The 20,788-nt window shown below is 41.4% G+C and overlaps 1 protein-coding gene across 2 annotated transcripts in view; it reads left to right on the top strand.

Annotated features, from left to right (window-relative positions):
• The first annotated feature begins 225 nt into the window (after positions 1-225).
• The window catches only part of LOC149203468 (aspartokinase 1, chloroplastic-like), a 107,244-nt gene continuing 86,681 nt past the window's right edge, over positions 226-20,788 (top strand). The window contains exons 1-2 of one of the 2 annotated variants that reach the window (XM_089403448.1): positions 226-471; positions 996-1,449. In XM_089403448.1, the coding sequence (XP_089259574.1) occupies positions 1,024-1,449 (426 nt within the window). In that variant the 5' untranslated portion in view covers positions 226-471; positions 996-1,023. The remainder of the gene's footprint in view (positions 472-995; positions 1,450-20,788) is intronic. The other variant, XM_089403449.1, reaches the window with a different exon arrangement.

The raw sequence follows: 20,788 nt of genomic DNA, 5'->3' as shown, positions 1-20,788 counted from the left end.
TTCCACTATCACATTATATACACCAGATGTCACAACTCCATACAAAAGCAAATGCGCAATCCAATACCTAGCTGCCGTTTTTCCGCCTTTTATAATAATACACGTGTCTGTTTCCAAGTGGCTAAGCTGCTCGGGCCCACGTTTTTTATCATTGTCTGATTGGATTGAGTTAGAAATTGTTACTAGACAGGTTTAACCAGACATGGACGCGTATCTTCCCATCCTCGGGTCGCAGCGTACATTTTGACGGAAATCTAACCGTGTGGATTCCCACAAGATGCGGGAAGTTTAACGGCCCCTGGATTCAGAACCAAGGCGGCTGGAGGACTTCAGAGAATTCGAACTCGAGACCAAAAGCCCAAGACCGGGGTCGGCTGAGTGTTATTCCCTTCGTCTTCCGGTTCTTGGAGTTTGATATCGAGTTCAGCTCTCCTTCGGTGCAAATTTCAGTGGCCGCAGAGACTTGATTTGGTAGGTATATTAAATCTAGGTATTGTGTGCAAAATGTTTATGTTGCATTTTTTTTGATAGCTTGTTTCTTTGTTTTTTTTCCCCTCACCTCAACGTAAATTTTCCGTCGAGCGCCTCTGAAAACGAAGTATTTGCATCTTTTTAGGCCGAATGCTTGATCCTCAGAACTTTGCACGAATATCGTTTATTCTATTTGAAGGATTTTGCTGTAATATGTGCAGTTTCTTTAATTGAAATCATTATTTTTGTATCGATTAAGCTAGATTCTCCAGTTTTTATGTAAATTATTTAAGCAAAAAGCAAGTCTTTCATATAACTGACGCTTGATCGATTTTGATATGTTATGACCCGTTTTTAAATTTAGTTAAAGTTATTTTATTTATAACTTTTTTTGTTTATCCTATTTCTTCGCGCGAGATGCTCTAAAAGTATAATTACCGGCATACATTTAAGTTGAAGTCTTGATTATTGCAGGGCATTCGAGATGAAATCATTTTCTAGCACTTGACAGTTTGTTTTTACAGGTCTATTTTGATTACGTTTTGTTCGAAAATGACCGCCAACGTCGCGGCCTCCCCCCTGGCTTCCCTCCATTCGAATCTTGACGCCTCTAGCCGTCTTTCGAGTTTTAACTCAACGGCCATTTCGTGTCGGACTGAGTTGTCTCCGAAGCTTAGCTTTTCTGCATCGTTTCCATCAATCGATGGATTTTGCAGCGCGGTGAAAGTCTGTAATTTTCAACGGAAAAGTGCTGTTATCAGAAGCGAGAACGTTAATGTAGCCGTGGTGGAGAAATCTGAAAATGTTCAGAATAAGAGCGGCGAGCCAGAGTTTACTTGTGTGATGAAATTTGGCGGTTCTTCTGTGGCGTCAGCTGAGAGAATGAAGGAAGTTGCAGATCTCGTTCTCAGCTTCGATCAAGAAAGACCCCTTGTGGTTTTATCTGCAATGGGGAAGAGCACTAATAACCTCCTCCAGGTACTATATAATCATACGGACGCATAAATCTTAACATTTTTCTCTGTTTTCTTTCATAGTATACCGATCCTAAACTAACATCAGCTATTAGTTTAGTGTCATGCTCAAATAATCACCTTCTGTCTATTTTGTTGCAAATTTTTGCTGATATTATACAGGCACAGTTTAGGGTTCTAACCCTCTGTTATTCTCAGGGAAGACAAAGTTTTAGTGTATCTGGTTAATCATTTCGCCGTATATATGTACTACTTAATCCATCCGAAGAGTTCATATTAGTTTAGCACAGTACTGTTTGAGGTTAAATGTGCTTCCGGTGTGTATCCAATCCACTGTTTCCTCCTCCATCCCTGATTACATTGCCCTATGCATCGGTGCCTGTGTACTGACCGTGTCGTTTGCAGTTATGTTCTAACATCTGCATTGATGAATTAGAATAAGCAAATTGATTTTTTCTAGAGCTAAGCACATGCATCTGCTAAGAATTCAGTGAACCACGATTTACTCCTATTTTTGCTACAAAATATTGGTTTAGATGCTATTAAATCTTGTAAATTGTAGTTTTGCCTGAAGAGCTTCACAAGGTACACCCGGAAACATTCCAACATATTTCATGATTTAATTTATAGAAACATAACTTACCCTGGATGACCATTTATGCAGTACGGCTCCTTGTCAGTTAGGGCTCAGAAATTGTTTACATTTTTTAACATTTACGGATTTGCCCTTATTAACAACAAAAGCGCTGGATATAAAAATTAGTGTGGCTACTATTTTCACGATGTATTACAATTATCCCTTTAAACCAAACAGTGCCTATAAAGCAATTGCTATTTGAATTAATCAGGGTAGTTACATATATACAATGGCCATGCCGGATTCCCGAGAAAAATCTAGCCACTTGATGATTCCAACCACATGACGATGACCATTACCAATACAGATAGTTGGAGGCCGAAAAGAAATAAACATCATCTAGACTACAAAATGAATAAGACTAGTAGAGTATAAAAGACTGAAATAATTTATACCGTCTACAAAAGACAACTTGGTACAAGTGGAAATGAAAACATCAAATAGGCTTTTAAGTAGCAGAGCATAATGTTGAATCTTGTCATAGGTAGTCTATAAAAAGTTTGAAACGATGGTCAACTGTACTATCCCTGTTCTTGGAGACTCCAATGGCAGTTATCTTTGAGCAGCACTCTTTAGAAAGTCATCTTTGGGTAGTGCCCTTATAAAAGTTATCTTTTATCTCTGTTACTTTTAAGCACTCCTTTAATTCCTCTCTAGGAGTTGAATACGAGTGCTGTCATGTTGACTCCATAATTGCTAGATGGTTCGTTGCAAATTGAACTTTTGGGATGAGCTGTCGCTTAATTTCTGCTAGTTTCTTTCCAAGTGCAGATTCTTATAAGGATTCTTCGGACTTGGATCTTTTTGAGCCAGTATTTTCAAGGACATGAAAAATTTTCAGGTCTGCTGCTGAAGTTTTCTCAATGATTTTCTTCGTTTTGTTTAGAGCTTTAGGGGTTTTGGGCTATACTTTACTTGTTGAGAAAAGGCAACTGATTGTTTTTGCTATCGTAAGCACATATTTGCCAAATGTCCGGCCAAGGAGTTGATCTTACAATTGAAAGGGATATTTTCATATTCATTTTGTTGCTCCGATGAGTAATCCAACAACTTCAATTTAATTGAACCTTGTAACACTTTGCTCAAGTCTAGATCTTGTATCTATAGACTATTAGTCTATTTCTGATATGAAAGTACTTTTCGTTATTATTTTCAATAGCATCAATTAAGAGTCCAAATAGTGCTCCACCTAGAAAAGACAGGTTCATACCAGAACTCTAGGACTAGGGTAGAGAGCCTAACCCCCATTGGGACAAAAGAATGTGATTCTTTAAAGGGATTGAAACCTAAGGTCTATAGTTATAGTTTCATAAATAAATTAGCTCATCCCTTCATCCATGGACCTCCTTTGAACACTTCAGTCTTTTTTCTTAAGGGTTTTACAAGGAAATGGGGAAATATCCTCTTGGGAATAGACAATTTTGTGTCTCTTGGTTAAATTTGCTCTATTTGGCTATTACATTAGTCAATGGCCCAATGGCCCAATGTCCATGACATGACATATTAGTGCCCACCTAGACATATTCTTGATAGAAATTTCAAAATGGTCCAATTTTAACACAATCATGATTCATAGGTGCTTCACTTAGTTTTAAAACCCCATTGTTCTTTGATTTTGGTGTAATCAATGTTCCACATGTGTAATTGACAACATAAATGAAAAAATCTCTGATTAATTAGTCAGTGGCCCAATGGCCCAATGTCCATGACATGACATATTAGTGCCGACTTAGACATATTCTTGATAGAAATTTCAAAAGGGTCCAAGTTTAACACAATCATGATTCATAGGTGCTTCACTTAGTTTGAAAACCCCATTGTTCTTTGATTTTGGTGTAATCAATGTTCCACATGTGTAGTTGACAACATAAATGAAAAAATTTCTGATTAATTGAATTAATTCGGATTAATTGAGATCACAAGTCCCAAAGGATTAATCTCCCCCAATTAATCATGATTTTTTTCCCTAAAACAAATTTTTGTGATTAATTGAAATAACCACAATTTTTTGGGACATAATTGTTGAAGTTAGAGAGAAAGTGGTCCAGCTAGATTTGGAGGTGTGCTAAATCTGGCAGGGGACCCACCAAAACTCCACTAACAGCCAGATTTTATTTTTCTCTAATGTTTGACTTAGGAAACACTTAAATTTTCCTAAGTGGGTGGTAAATCAATCTCAGCCCTTGGATCTTTTGATTCTCAGCCATTGAGATCAATTGTGGGGCCCAGGTCAATTTGGGAGGAAAAAAGGGTAGCATGGGGTCAGTGCACATTAGATTGTTTTGGTGAAGGCTTTAGAAAATTAGGGCAGCGCAGCTACAACAAAGGCAGACTTCAGCAGCACGAAAATAACAGAGAAAAAGGGCGTAACAGCTGTGGGAGAGCAGCACAAGTGCCCAGCACTCAGCACTTGTGCAAACCAGGCATGCAGAGGAGGCCGTATGACCTGTATGGACTGCTACAATGCAGCCTGCACAGGAGGGCCACGAGTTGGGTCGATATCCAGCGTGGATGAGTAGATTGCAGGGAAGAAAATTAATTTTTTCTATCATAAGAAAGGTCTTCCTTCCAGATGTAATTTTTCCTTCTAAAAGTTTTCTATTTGCTGAGGCCGCCCTAATAGAAGCCACTAGACAAGCAGGTTTTCTCGTGTTGGGTTTCCTGGGTAAATTTTGTGTCTTTATGGTGATGTGATTGTGTTTTTATTTCTGGGTTTCTTGTTAAATTTCTGTTACATGTTCAGTTAGAAAAAACTCAACATATTTGTGGAAGAAGTTAAATTTCAGTTTCAGTTATTTACTTGTAATTTCTAGAAATTAGTTAGTTGGGTTTTTAGAGAAACTAACATGATATCAGAGCAAGGCTCTATATAAAGACCAGTCACCAGGGAAAGAGTGGAAGAGGGAGTAGCGCTAGGGTTTAAGGTGCAGTTCAGAAATTTTCCAGCCACCAAAAAACGCGTTTAGATAATTAGACCAGCACCAGGGCTTGAGCAGAAGTTGACTACGAAGATGGCTTATCAGGGTTTGAGAACAGAACATAGTTTGGAGGGAGCCTCCAATTTCTTTTAATGGAGAGAAAGGATGCTTGTGGTGTTGGAGGACCAAGGGGTCAAGGAGTTTGCAGAAAATCTCATGGCTCAGCCACAAGACCCTTACTTAGCAGTTAGCTCAACATAACAAGAGGGATTCTAGGGCACATAGAGTAATTCTTGAGGGGGTCAAAGACAATATTATTCCTCTCATTGCAGGCAAGAAAACAACGCATGAGATGTGGACAACAATCTTAAATCTGTATCAGGGTTATAGTGAAGTAAGGAAGCTGGTGTTAAAGGACAAACTCAAGGCAATTCGCATGCCCAAGGGAGAGTCCATTGCATCCTACTTGACCAAGTTCACCCAGGTCCAGAACGAGTTAGCTGGGGTGAATGAGACCAGGGTTGCAAGGGAGCGCCCCCCCCCTCACGCCCCCACCCCCAATTCGCGCTTCAGGCGGGAGCGACTCGGGAGCTAGTTGGGAGCGCGTTCTCGACAAAAAAAAATGCTCCCTTGTTTTTCGGGAGCATTTAGTCTTTTTTTGCAGTAATATTCCAAATGCAAATTTTTTTCAAAGAAACAAATAAGTTTTGAGTGGGGCAACCTAATGATCAAGCCTATGGCCCTAGTATTGATATGCGATTCATGGTAATGTTAAATTCTTTAAGTAAAAGTGATCCTTTTACTTAAATTTTTAACATTACCATGAAATAACTCAGGATGTTTGAGAGTGGTTCCGACCTCATTGGATTTCATATGGAGAAAGTAGAATTTTAGATTTCGTTCAAAATCCAGCAGACTTATTAGTTTTTCAGGATTGGGGGGATTGCAATGTTTCAATTGGATTTTGTCATGTATTAGGGTATGGAAGTTGTATTTAATCAAGAGCACCAATCCCCCTGTGTACCTTGATGTTAGTGACGTTGGTTATCGAACTCCTCTATCATGCCCTCCTAAAAATGTACGCATCACTCAAACAAAATCTTGACTTGACTATGCTTTTTCTATCTTATGTTAATGCTTAGAGGGTGATATTAATGACAAAGATCCCTATACAGATCCAGAGGTAATGACAAAGATACCTCTGGATATTAATGCTTAGAGGGTGATATTAATGACAAAGATCCTGATTTTCCAACAAGACTAAAAAATAGACATTTCTCATGGCGGCAAGAGGCCCAAGCATTAGCAGTGGATAATAGATTTACTTGTCTTTTCTAGTTTCTAGTAGTTTTTATAACTATCGACTCTTTCATATTTATTATGATATTTTTTGTAAACAATCATGACAATTTAAGTTTGAAGTTTGAAGTTGGCAATTATGAATGATGCTTCGTGAAAGTTGAAAGTTGTTTCTTTTCATTTCATCTTAGATATTATTTGTTGTAATGATTACACTTAGCTTACAAGTACAACTTTGGTGATCAATGATGATGAATGTTATATATTGATTTTGAAAGCTTGAAACTTTAAGATTGATGAATCATGAGACCCAATATGTTGTATGTTACTATGTTACTAACTTGTGGACGTGGTTGATGAAGATTATAACTTCTAGATGATTGTTGTCATATGGTTCAATCTATGTTTTTTTTAATGTTTTTTATATCTAATTCATCATTCTAAAGATTTTGTTGACATATATGCATCAAAATATAAAAAATATAAAAAGATATATATTATATAAAAAACGCTCCCGGAATTGCTCCCAAACTGGGAGCTTCTGAAAATGTCGCTCTCGCTCCCAAGTAACCTTGAATGAGACTGTTTCAGACAATGACCTAGTGAGCCTTGCATTATCAGGGCTTCACAAGTCATGGGATAACTTCCATGACGCAGTCACAGGGAGAGAAAAGCTTCTAGACTGGGAGTGGCTATGGAGTGATTGCATGCAGGAAGAAATCAAAAGGCAGACAAGGTCAGGGACTCACGTCAAGCAGGAGGACGAAGAGAACTTTGCCCTAGCTGGCAAAGGGGGCAAAGGCAAAGGCAAGAAACATGCAAGACTAGTTGAGTCCAGCTCCAAAGGACCAAAGGGGAAGAAAGACCTGTCCAAAATAAAGTGTTTCCAGTGTCATCAATTTGGACACTATGCTACTAAATGTCCACAGAGAAAGAAAGGGTCCAAGAAGGACCAAGTAGCAGTTGTTGCTGAAATAGATGAGTTCAATTCCAGATTTGAGAAGGAATTTTCTCTCATTGCATGCATGGCAAGTTCAGTGTCCAACAATGTATGGTTCATAGACAATGGGGCTTCACGTCATATGACCAAGTGTAAATATTTTTTCAGCCAACTTACTGAAAAGGACTAGAGAATCACCATAGAGCTTGGTGATGATGGCAAGTACTCAACCATGGGTGTGGGCACTGTCAAATTTGAGAGGGAGTCAGGCAGTCCCCTCTTTCTCAAGGATGTCCTCTATGTACCAAGGCTGAAGAAACACCTTGTTTCAGTTTCAACACTTGAAGACAAGGGGTATGATGTCATTTTTAGCAAAGGAAAAGCCTTTTTGAAACCCTCTAACTCAGCAGGGGAGGCCAAGCAAATTGGAGTAAGGGTGAAGAGGCTCTACAAATTGCAGTTTGACACAACAGCTGCATTGATCAACAAGGTTGGAAGTGAGCAAAGCGAGGATGTCGGGGAACTTTGGCATAAAAGGATGCGACACTTGCATCATGGGGCTTTGAAGATATTGCAAGAGATTGCCACAGGACTGCTGAAATGTAGCGTGGACCAGCATGGGGTGTGCAAGGGTTGCACACTTGGAAAGTACGCAAAGACTTCCTTCCCTAGTCGAGATAATAGAGCAACAACCATACTAGACCAAGTACACTTAGATGTATGTGGCCCTTTCTCTTCTCCTTCTCTCATGGGTTATAGATATTATGTCATTTTTATTGATGATTATTCTAGAAAAACCTAGATATTTTTCATGAAGAAAAAGGAGGAAGTCTTCTCAAATTTCTAGAATTCAAGGCCATAGTTGAAAACCAGTCAGGCACGAAGATTGAGGCCTTGAGAAGTGATAATAGGTGGTGAGTATATCTCAAATTCCTTCAATAACCTTTGTCCAAGGAAGGAATTAAGAGAGAGCTCACAACTCCCCATAATCCTCAATAGAATGGGGTAGTTGAATGGAAGAATCACAATATTTATTATTGGAGCAGACGAAGCTATGTTGCATGACCAGGGGCTGCCTATGTTTCTATGGGCATAGACATGCAACACAACAATGTTCCTACAAAATAGGAGTCCACGCAAAGATCTGGGATGCGTTACACCAGAGGAGGCATTCACAGGCAAAAAGTTTGATTTATCTCACTTTCGCATCTTTGGCAGTTTGTTGTATTGCCATGTGCCCAATCATAGCAGGAAGAAGCTGGAGCCCTGTTGTGGCCACAACCACCACCCTATTAAAATTTTCCCTAGTAGCAATTTTGAATGGGTCCCCTAGAGGTTGATCTTGCACTCCTCTGAATGATCTATTTTATCCCAAGGATTTTGACTCTTTGCCAAGCCAAATCTTCAATGTCTAAATGGTTAAGGCCCCCTTAATAAATCTCTGTTGCATAGTTCATTCGTAACCCAGCCTAGCCCTTTATTTAGTCCCTTCATCAGGGGTTTCAATCCTCATAAGTATTCATGGTACATTTATGCCCGCACATATAATCGCCCCTACCTTTACTATGGCTGTTCGTGCACTTAACACGCAAAACCTTCTATCGCATCTTTATCCCCCTTTTAACTCTTCACAAAACACGTTTAACATACCCGTTTATCACTTATTGCACGTTGCCTTGGTCAAGGGCAAAGGCTTGTTTATCATGAATAATTGCGATGCGATTAAGTCCTCAATCGAATTGCATATCACAATCGGCAAGACCCAAGGGTTATTCATAACGCAACCACAATGCATCGGATCTGCTGGGGTCATTAACCATAGCGTATATAATTTCGGGTCCAGAGCCCCCACCGCATATCGCATATTGGCGGAGCTCGGGATCATATACAAAATGAAATGTGATATGGCGGACCTGCCGCGTTATTAAATACAACCTATATATATATATATATATATATATATATATATATATATATAGATACCAGATTTAGCCGAATCGCATATCGCAATCGGCGGGGTCCTAGGCCTGCGCACATTGCGATATGCGATTTGGCGGACCCACCGATCTTATTAAACAAAATATATATGTTATCGGGTCCACCTCCCCCATCGCTAAATCGCTATCGGCGAGGTCTAGCGCTTATGCATAAGGTCCAATTCGATGAAGTGGACCCGCCGATAACTATGTATCCGGGCTTATAAATTTTGAAATCCGGCCTTGTGGTCAAATGCGGTCTTTTCCGTGTATTCCTGTGTTTTCTATAAGATGTCATGATCCAGGTTCTCAAAGGAAATCTGGTAGGGGTGATATGGCACATGATTGCCCGTTGAGATGTGCGATTGCGACTCGGTTGCAGCACGACGTTGGCTAAGCCAGGGGCCGATTCTTTCATGCTCGCTCCTTTTGATTTCATTGCGCCTTATCATTTAAAGTTTCAATGATGACGAGCGCTGTTCTAGGGCCCTTTTATCATGTTTTCTTAATCACAGCTAATATGAATTATCTTTGCAGGCGAATTCGAGTGGATCCAATAGCAGATCAAGGCGATGTATGTCAAGACGACACCTCTGCACCCCCAGTGTCTACACTGCAAAAGCATAGTCTGCAGAAAGGGGGATGAACCGCCACAATGCATAATGAAGGCACGCTCTATGTCAAAAGGGAAGCACAACGCTGATCCACCAAGATGTCACTCCCTCCAGATAAACCTCAAGGCATGCCAGATGTGGGATGATGAGCGCGACATCTTCAGTTTCCTTCAAGAAATGACATGGAATAATAGCCATCCCACACAAGTGCAACGAAATGATACGCAGTCATTCTCTGTCCCTCCCCTGGGAAGTAGAACGCTCCAGCAAAGATGACTTCGACGTGTCAACAGCCTCACCGACTGTTCTCCTCTGTATGTTCGGATTTGTGTAATGAAAAGAAAGGAGGTGAAAAGTTAGTGGGGGAGAGTCATTTTGAGCTGTATAAGTATTACCTCCGGATAGGAGAGTGGGGCTTTTGGTTGGGAGAGAACAACTTTGATTTATTATGAATAAAGAAAGACTGTTTGGTTCAATGAGGAGCCTGTGTTTCAGATTGACTTTCCTCCTCTCTTATGTGTTTTGATCAGAATGTTGTTGCTGGCATAAGTGCAATGTATATTTGTTTTATTTGTGCATATTGATGACTTCCATTTCATGGTTATGCCTGGTTATTTGAATATGATTTAATATCAGGGTTAAATCATGAAAGGTTGCTGACTCAAAACTTTGTTAGAGATCAGTTGCAAGCTTCTCTTCCATAAAATGGAATGTGTATTCTTGTATGAATGATTGGATTGTAATTAAGTATTAATGCAGCTTTGTTCTTACATGAATCAGTAATTGATTCATTTAGACTTGGAATTCATATATGATGTTTAACCTCTCTTTGTCAAGCTCCTGTAGGATAGATTAGGATAATTAGGATTTAATACATAGTGGTTAACTGTTTTATTTGGTTGATTTAATTGAAGTCTTCTTCCCAGAAGCAATCTTTCAACACCTATTACAGTTCATGGGGTCCCTTAAAACCGTTGGAACTAGCCATCCCAAACGAAAGCAGACCTAATTGGGGTCTGTGAGCGGGTTAGTTCCCCTTTGTTGGTATAGCGAAAATTCGCCATATCAATAAGCCCATAGCTGAAAAGGGTATTTTCGTGGGCTACAACGAGATTTCTCAGACGTACAAGGTCTACTTTCCAGCACTGAGAAAAACAATGATTAGACGTGATGTGAAATTTGAGGAGGCAAGGGCTCTTAGGAAGTCCTTGGAGCGTGAGCAGTGTGTAGAGCAGGAGGAGGAGCAACAGGCTCCCAAGTAGGAAGCTCAACCAGCGTCTAAGTTGCAGTCTTAGTTAGTAGGTGGACGTGCCGCACAAAAGGGTGACAAGGAGACAGTGCAGGATGAGGAGAAAGATGAGAGAGTGGATGCAGCCACTCAACCAGTGTCTCCTAGTATAGTGAGAAGGAGGATCAAGTGGATTGATAAGCTGATTCAAGAGGCCTAGGAGAGGGTTGGGGCACCCAGCTCTAGCTTCAGGCAGAGCAAACAACCACAAAGGTACTCTGGCTACATGACACTTATTACAAAGCGAGTTGACTCAGAGCCTTCTAGCTTCAGAGAGGCTGAGTCACGACAGTTTGGAGAGATGCTATGGCTGAGGAGTATAACTCCATTATGCAGAATGGTGTTTGGGAAGTTGTGCCAAGACCAAAGCACAAGACAGTGATTGGATCTAGATGGGTCTATAGGATTAAGCATGGAGCAGATGGGAGCGTAGAGAAGTACAAGGCCAAATTTGTGGCGAAAATCTTCTCCTAGGTAGAGGGTATAGACTATGATGAAACGTTTTCTTCAGTTGCCCACTACTCATCCATTTGGACTATTATTGCCTTGGCAGCGCAGATGGGGTGGAAAATCCACCAGATGGACGTTAAAACAACCTTTCTCAATGGAGAAGTTGAGGAGGAAATTTACATTGAACAACCGGAGGGGGTATGAGACACACAACAAGGAGTCGCACGTGTGTAGGCTCAAGCGATCTCTCTATGGGCTCAAGCAGGCCCCAAGAGCGTGGTATTTGCACATAGACAACTATCTTCTTGGACTAGGCTTCAACAAGAGTGAAGCTGACCCTAACTTGTACTTTATTGTGGTTGGGGGGCAGCCTCTCATTCTTGTACTGTACGTTGATGATCTCATCTTGACAGGGGACGAGAAGCTCATCAAAGAATGCAAGACTGATCTTGCATCAGAGTTTGACATGAAGGATGTAGGACTGATGCACTACTTCCTTGGATTGGAGGTTTGGCAGGATGATGGGCAAATTTTCTTGGGACAAGGCAAGTATGCTCTGGAAATTCTCAAGAAATTCATGATGCAGGATTGTAGGCCTATGGCCACTCCTTTAGTGACAAATTGGAGGAAGATAGATGCCAACAGGGCAAAACGTGTGGATGCTACACTCTACAGGCAGTTGATAGGGTCGTTGATGTATCTGGTGAACACATGACCAGATATTTTCTATGCAGTAAACCAACTCAATCAGTTTATGGTAGAACCCACAAGAGTGCATTGGGTAGTTGCTAAGCATGTATTGAGGTATCTCAGGGGCACAATTGACTTTGGGTTGTTGTACAGGAGAGTAGATGAAGTGAAGCTGACAGGGTTTGTAGATGCAGATTGGGCAGGGAGTCCAATAGACAGAAAGAGCACTTCAGGTTGCGCATTCAGTGTGGGATCAACAATTGGTTCATTGTTCAACAGGAAGTAAAGATCAATAACACTAAGCTCAGTAGAGGGTGAATATGTGTATGCTAGTATGGCAGCTTGTGAGGCCATTTGGCTGAGAAAGTTACTTGTAGGACTCTTCAGTCAGAGTTTGGAACCAACAATCATTCACTGTGATAATCAGAGCTGCATCAAGCTCTTTGATAATCTAGTGTTTCATGACAGGTCCAAGCACATTGAAATATGTTAATTTTAGATAACAATGGTATGTTTTATGCTTAAGCACAATTTACTTCAATGTTCCTTTAGCAACCCAATGACAATTTCTAGGTATCACATTAACCTATAAACATTGACAGTAAATGCAGATAGAACATAAAATCATATGCAGAAGACAAGCCAAGACAAGAGGACAAAAGATGTGGCGGATGCCAGGGACAGATCCTAATGTGGGGAAAGTTGGAAACCCTTTGATCAAATCTTCTTATTATTCTTCAATAGTTCAGCAGAGAGAGAGAGAGAGAGAGAGAGAGAGAGAGAGAGAGAGAGTACAAATATCATTAATACAAGCCCAAAATAGATTTGCCAAATCAAGAGTCAATGTAGCCCTAACCAGAAAGTCAACGGTGGTCAAAGATGCCCCAAATCATCCTCTAATCTGCTCGGTCAACAACAGATAAGTGCGGCCTCCAAAGAGGGTCAAAGTCAACCCAAAACAACTCGATCAAACCAGAAAGTCAACGCTGCAGTCAACACGGTCAAATTGTCCCGAATCACCTTGAATTTCGTGCCAAAGAATGCGGCCTGAAAAGATCAAAATTTTGCCCCCAAAACAAAAGTCAACGCATGGTCAAAGTGTCCAAGTCAGCGCTCTCCTAATCTCAGAACTCCAAAACCAGTCCAGAAATTTGCCTTCCTTCCACACGTGCGAAGAAGAGAGAGCCTCCAAGTGTACGAACCAATCAAGAGAGGAGAGAGAAGATGATGTGATGAGATGAGTGATGTCCAAATGAGAGAAGGGTCACTCCTATTTATACAATTTGTTGAGGGTGAGGAGACCCATCCATTGGGCTTCATGAGCCTACATTTGACTAAGGCTGACCTTGACAATTTGTCCATGAGAGAATAAATTCAAAATTCCATTTCTGCTTGTCAGAATGAGATGATCTTTATATCAAAATTGTACCTCTCGAAAAGCGGAATCCAATGCAATAATCATCTCTGTCATATGAGCTGTCCTAAGGTGGAAGTTGGCCCTAGTTGCCAATTTTAACACTCCCTCTCAACTAGGGAGAATTCCACCTGTCAATCTATCATCATGCCAACCTGTCATCTTGTACCATCCCGTCATCACAATCCTGCTCTGTTCTGCTCTACTGAACCATGAAGTAATAATGAAGAAGTGATTGAGAGTGAGTCATAAGATCATACCACTCTCCACTGACAAAAGTTAGTCATTCATCCCAGGTCAAGTTGTTGAACACCATGCGTCCTAGTCATCAGGAGTACGACAGTACACGATGCGTCCATCGGTAGTGCGATGGTCCCTAATCATCTTTTCTCAACTCATTGGCCAGAAGGTATTTCCCATGAGTCCCAGACTCCATGGGTAGGATGTGTGCTGGGGCATCGATAGGAGAAGGTGAACCACACATCCTGCTCATATGCCATGGCCCATAGGAGAAGGTGAACCATGCATCCTGCTCATATGCCATAGGAGAAGGTGAACCACTCATCCTATGCATATGTCAATCATAGGGGAAGGTGAACCACTCACCCTACATATATGTGTTCGCAATTGTAGGGGAAGATGAAACACTCACCCTACACACATGTCAACCATAATGGGCTATCATAGGGGAAGGTGAACCACTTACCCTGTATCTAGAGCACCAATATGGGAATGTGAACCACTTACCCTATGGTCGCTCATAGCTCCAAGAAGTACCCCAAGCTCCCAGGAGCTCCCAAAGCTCTGTTTCCAACTCATATGGGGCCCTCATAGGAGGGTCATTCCATGACTCCAAGTCGCTCTCGGAAGGTTAAGAATTTGACCTTCCCCAAAGGCTTCGTGAGAATGTCTGCAACTTGCCCATCTGTCTTGATGTGTTGAAGCCTAATTGCTCCCTGTTGTACCATATCCTGGATAAAGTGGTACCTGATATCAATGTGCTTGGAGCGGTCGTGGAACACAGGATTCTCTGATAGACGAATGCCACTTTGGTTGTCAGTGGTATCTAGCACATGCTCAAATAGCTCACTAAGGAGCTTCCTTAACCAAATAGCTTCACAACATGCCATACGCACAACAATGTGTTCGGCCTCGACGGTGCTTAGTGCAATCGATTTCTGCTTCCTACTCATCCAAGATATAGGAGCAAACCCCAAAGAGAAGCAACACCAGACGTGCTCTTATGATCCACCACACTGCTAGCCCAATCAACATTTGTATATCCATGTAGCCTCGAATTCCCGACAGTGTATCTCAATCCATAACGGATTGTGCCACAGAGATATCTCAAGAGATTCTTGGCAACAATCCAATGAATGTGATGATGCTTGACCATAAATTGACTCAACGTGTTCACAGCGAAGCATATGTCAGGACGAGAGTTGACCAAAAACATCAGGCCCCCCACAAGTTGTTGATACTTGGTATTGTTCACTAATTCGGGCCCAACAACACTTCCACATAGCTTCTTAAAATTGAGTTCCATCGGAGTAGTCACGAACTTGCAGTCCACCATCCCACATCTCTCAAGTAGCTTCACAATATATTTTCCTCGAGAAAGGAAAATCTCACCTAGCTTTTGCCAAACCTACAACCCTAGGAAATAATGCATCAGTCCTAGGTCCTTCATCTCGAACTTGGAAGCCAAATCCCTCTTGCATTGATGGATGAGAGGGTCATCACTTGTCAGAAAGAGATCATCCACATAAAGGACCAAAATGAGAGGTTTGTCCTTTTCAACCTTGAAGAATAGGTTCGGGTTAGCATCGCTTCTCGTAAATCCGAGCTTCATTAGATAACTATCGATCCTCTCGTACCAAGCCCTAGGAGCTTGCTTCAACCCATAGAGGGCTTTGTTCAACTTGCATACATGTGTCTCACAATCTTGAACCTTGAACCCCTTGCGTTGTTCCACATACACTTCCTCCTTAAGTGAAACATGCAAGAAGGCAATTTTGACATCCATCTGGTGTAGGTTCCATCCTTGCAAGGCAATAAGGGCTATAATTGAATGGATTGTGGTATATCGGGCAACTGGTGCAAATATCTCATCATAGTCTATTCCTTCCTTTTGAGAGAAGCCTTGAGCTACAAATTTGGCCTTGAATTTCTCAGCACTTCCATCAGCTTTGTGTTTGATCTTTTAGAGCCATTTCGAAGTGACCACTGACTTGTCCTTGGGTCTAGGAACCACATCCCAGACATCATTCTTCATGATCGATTCATACTCCTTGTTCGTCGCATCCTTTCAAACTTGTTGCTTCACAGCTTCTTCGAATGTACAAGGTCTTAGATTGTAAAATGGTGCTCATGGTAGCTAAGCACCCTTGTTACCTATTCGACTTCTTGCTTTCACGAAATGCCCCCCTTGGTGCAATATGTTTCTCAGCATCTTCAAGAATATCTTTGAGCCGCAAAGGCCTTTTCTTTGAAGTAGAGGTCTCACTAGGAGGTGTATCAACAAGATCCATCAAACCTTCAACATTAGGCATCGATTCATCAGACAAAGGTTGATCCTGCTTTTTTGTATCAACATCATCATTTCCCTTCCTAGGAATAGGAAGATCTCGATTCTTTCCAAGAGCAAAATCTTCATCGAAAGTGACATCATGACTTAATTCCACTTCCCTTTGACCAGGCACATAGATTCTATATGCCTTCGAAGTTTCACTGTAGCCCACAAACGTTCCTTTCTTCCCAGATGCATCTAGTTTGTTTCTTTTTTCTTTCGGCACATGAAAGTATACAGACAACCAAAAATTCTAAAATGAGAAACATCTGGTTTCTTACTAGTGAATACTTCTTCGGGTGTCTTGAAGTCCAAAGTTTGATGTGGCCATCTGTTTTGGACATACATAGCGGTGTTGGCAGCTTCTCCCCATGAGAACTTCTGTTATGCTCTTGACATGCGAGAAATCCAAAATACTAGTAATACAAAGTAATATAGCCTAGAACATAGAATTATCACATGAAATGAGAAAAACTGCAAAGTATCTTATTATTTAGAAACGCATTCAATGTTCACTTGCCTCTTCGAGGGGGAAACCTCCAACAATGCAGAGCTCGATTACAATAAGACTCGATGATCTTTCCCTTACTAACTAAGACTATTTATAGCTAAATGACATCCAAAACCCTAACTACTAGTGGTCCCTTGCATAACACGGGTTAACCACTTTATTTATTAACTATGGCCTGTTTACAACTAACTGTGGTCCCTTTTCTCTAATGCGGGTCAACGACTTACAATTATTAATACGGGCTTTATTGACTCTCTAACTAAATATGACTTTGACTTGACCCATTGGGCTTATTACATAAATAAAGGGGTTAGGGTTGGACCCTAACATGCCCTCCCCCATCAAAAGCAACCTTGTCCTCAAGGTTGAAGCTGCAGAAATTGCTGAAGAATAGTGGTTGGTTCCCAGGTCGCATCTTCTGGAGAGGTGTCTTTCCACTTGATGAGGACTTCCTTGATCGTGTGGTCGCAGAGATGTCTTTCACGAGTATCGAGGGCCTGTTCTGGTTGGAGCTAAAGTGAGCCTTCCTCATCCAATTCGGGTAGACTTGTTTGAACTCTGCAATTGTTCCCCACCACTTTCTTGAGGCATGATACATGGAAGACCAGATGGATTTTTGAAGTAGGTGGCAAGGCTAGTTTGTAGGCGACTACTCCTATGTGCTGAAGTATTTGATAAGGTCCATAGAATTTTGGTGCTAGTTTCTGGCAACCCTTTTCTTTGAGAGATGTTTGCTTATATGGTTGGAGTCGCAGGAATACCTGATCCCCTTCTTGAAATGCGCGCTCAGAACGATGTTGGTATGCCTGTTGCTTCATTCGGTTCTGAGCTTGATGTAGATTATCTTTGAGATGAGCTATCATGGCAACATGATTCTGTAGGAGTTGATCAACTACCTGTACTTTAGAACATCTAGGGATATAAGAAATAGGTGAAGGTGGGAGTTGGCCATACACTGCCTCATATGGAGTCATCTTGGTGGCTTCATGATAGTTAGTATTATACCACCATTCAGCTAAAGGTAGCCATTGTACCCATTGATGCTTTTTTTTTGAAGTGAAGCACCTTAGATATGTCTCCAAACATTTGTTGACTGCTTCTGTTTGACCATCGGTTTGGGGATGGTAGGCGGTACTTAGTTGGAGTTGCGCGTCTTGTAGCTTGAAAAGATTTTGCCAAAATTTGTTGGTGAAAGTGGGGTCACGATCAGACATAATGGGGTCACGGTCAGTTTGAAGATCTGGTCCAAGAAAACTTGAGCCACCAAAGTGGGGGTAAATGGGTGTGGTAGAGCGCAAAAATGAGCATATTTAGAAAGTCTATCCATAACCACCATGATGACTGATTTGTTTCCTAACTTTGGGAGACCAGTGATGAAATCCATTAAAACATTTGTCTAGACAGAGGCATGGAGTGGCAATGGTTGTAAGGTTCCCAGTAACTTGACTATTTCCCCTTTGTTGCGTCAGCTACAAAAGTAAGAATGTCGTTTTTCATGCTAGTCCAGAAGAAAGAACGACGTGCGTGGGCATAAGTCTTCTGAAAACCTGAATGTCCTGCAATTGGTAACGAGAGCAACTCGTCCAAGATGCAGTTTTTGAGGATGTATGCCGGTGATATAACTACTCGATCCTTGTAGAGAAGAATCTCATCCTTCCAAGAGTAGTCGACTGAGGAATTAGGATCTTCTCTCAAGTTATTAATGATTTGGGAAAGAGAGGGGTGGGAGAACCATTCCTTGTGAGCCTCTTCAATCCAATCTGGTATGGTTAGAGAGATTGATCGCAGGGTGCTGTCATCCTCAAATTGGCACGATAAAGCATCATCCACTACATTGTCACACCCTTTCTTATAAATTATCTCATAATCATATCCCCACACTTTGGCAAGCCATTTATTTTGTTGTGGTGATGATAGACACTGCTCCAGAAAATATTTGAGGCTTTGATGGTTCGTGCCAATTTGGAAACAACGCCCCAACAAATATGGCTGCCAAGTGACTACTGCATGTAAGATGACCATCATTTCTTTCTCATAAGTAGATTGACCCAGATTTTTGCCACTGAGTTGTTGGCTGGTGAAAGCCAATGGTCTACCTTCCTACATTAATACAACGCCAATACTGGTACCAGAAGCATCACATTCAATCACAAAAGATTTGGTGAAGTTTGGTAGGGCCAATACAAGAGTGGAGCACATGGCCTGTTTGAGAGCTAAGAAGGCCTATTGAGCTGCATCAGTCCAGAGAAATGAATTTTTCTTGAGAAGATTAGTGAGGGGTCTAGCAATGCGACCATAATTGTGGACAAATTTGTGATAGTAGCTAGTGAGACCCAAGAATCCCCCCAAACTCTTCAAGGTTTTTGGTTGGGGCCAATCTTGCATTGCCTGAATCTTTTTCGGATCAACCCTCACTCCTTCACAACCCACAATGTGTCCCAAATACTCGACTTCTTCCATGCCAAAAGAGAACTTGGATAATTTGACAAATAATTTGTGATCTTGGAGAGTTGCAATATCTGGTCTACATGCTGAAGATGTTTGTCCTAGTTTATGTTGTAGATGAGAATGTCATCAAAGAAGACCAAGACAAATTTTCGGAGATATGGTTTTAGTAGGTGGTTCATGAGGCTTTGAAAAGTAGATGGAGCATTACAGAGACCAAATGGCATGACCAAGAATTCATAATGGCCTTCATGAGTTCGGAAGGCAGTCTTGGGAATGTCTACTTCCTTCATGCGTATTTGGTGATAGCCCGAGCGGAGGTCTAGCTTGGTAAAGAATTGAGCACCATGCAGTTCATCAAGAAGATCATCAACAACCAGAATAGGAAATTTGTCCTTGATAGTGAGCTTGTTGAGGGCCCGAAAGTCCGGACACATGCGCCATTCTCCATCTTTCTTTAGAACCATGACCACTGGAGATGAATAAGGGTTGATGTTGGGACAAATAACATTGACTTCAAGGAGTTCCTTGATGATTTTTTCAATTTCATTCTTTTGGGCAAAAGGATATTGATATGGGCGAACATTAGGCGGTTGGGCCCCCGGGACCAAAGGGATGCTATGATCATGTTCACCCCTAGAGGGTGGAAGCTCTTTAGGTTTGTCAAAGACCTGCTGGTGGCGATCTAAGACCTGTTGTATCTCAGGATGAATACGAAGAGTAGTGGATTCAATGGCCTGGATGGCATTAAATTGGGCGACTACTCCATGATGGCCCCTTTTTAAAAGCTTCTCCATTCGATGCGAGTTGATGATAGTAGGAGACTTAATGTATGAATGTGGTCATTCTGCTTAAAGCTCATATATAACTCCTGGAAATCCATTGTGATATGGCCTAGTTTGCGAAGCCATTCAACACCCAGGACAATGTCATAACCACCCATTTCAATAGCAAACATGTGGGTCTTTAGGTGGTAGTCTCCCATCTAAAGCTTAATATTTTCACAACGGCCTTCACATTTCATGGTCCCCCCATCAACAATAAGGACTAGAAATTAGATACTGCATGCACAAAGTAAGGAACAACTTTTACAACTCTCTTATGGATAAAGTTATGAGTGCTGCCACTATCAATCAATACCACTACCGGGCGATGTTTAATAAAGCCTCAGATTTTGAGAGTCTGAGGCAAAGAAATGCCAGCCAAGGCATGTAGTGAGATAATGGGCTCATCTGGCGTAGTTGTGAGATCATTGTCGATTTGGGTTTCACCGACTTCATCCTCGGGAACCTCAAGGGATGGAGCTTCTTCTGCTGAGCTGTTATCAGTAGCATCAATTTGAAAGAATTTTGGTTCCTTGCATTTATGTCCAGGGGAGTACTTGTTATCACAGTAGTAACACATTCCTTGTTTTCGTCTTTTGGCCATTTCTGTTGGTGACACCTTTTGAACTTTAAGTGTTTGGGTGGGGCCCTGAGCTTGGGTGGCCTAGTTTGCGAAGCCATTCAACACCCAGGACAATGTCATAACCACCCATTTCAATAGCAAACATGTGGGTCTTTAGGTGGTAGTCTCCCATCTAAAGCTTAATA

Source organism: Pinus tabuliformis, chromosome 2_1 (genome assembly GCF_031772625.1).
Source record: "Pinus tabuliformis cultivar Carrire ecotype Pingquan chromosome 2_1, CPIR1, whole genome shotgun sequence".
Taxonomy (NCBI): Eukaryota; Viridiplantae; Streptophyta; class Pinopsida; order Pinales; family Pinaceae; genus Pinus; species Pinus tabuliformis.
Note: the sequence above shows the minus strand (reverse complement) of the source record. Positions and strands in the feature narration are given on the sequence as shown.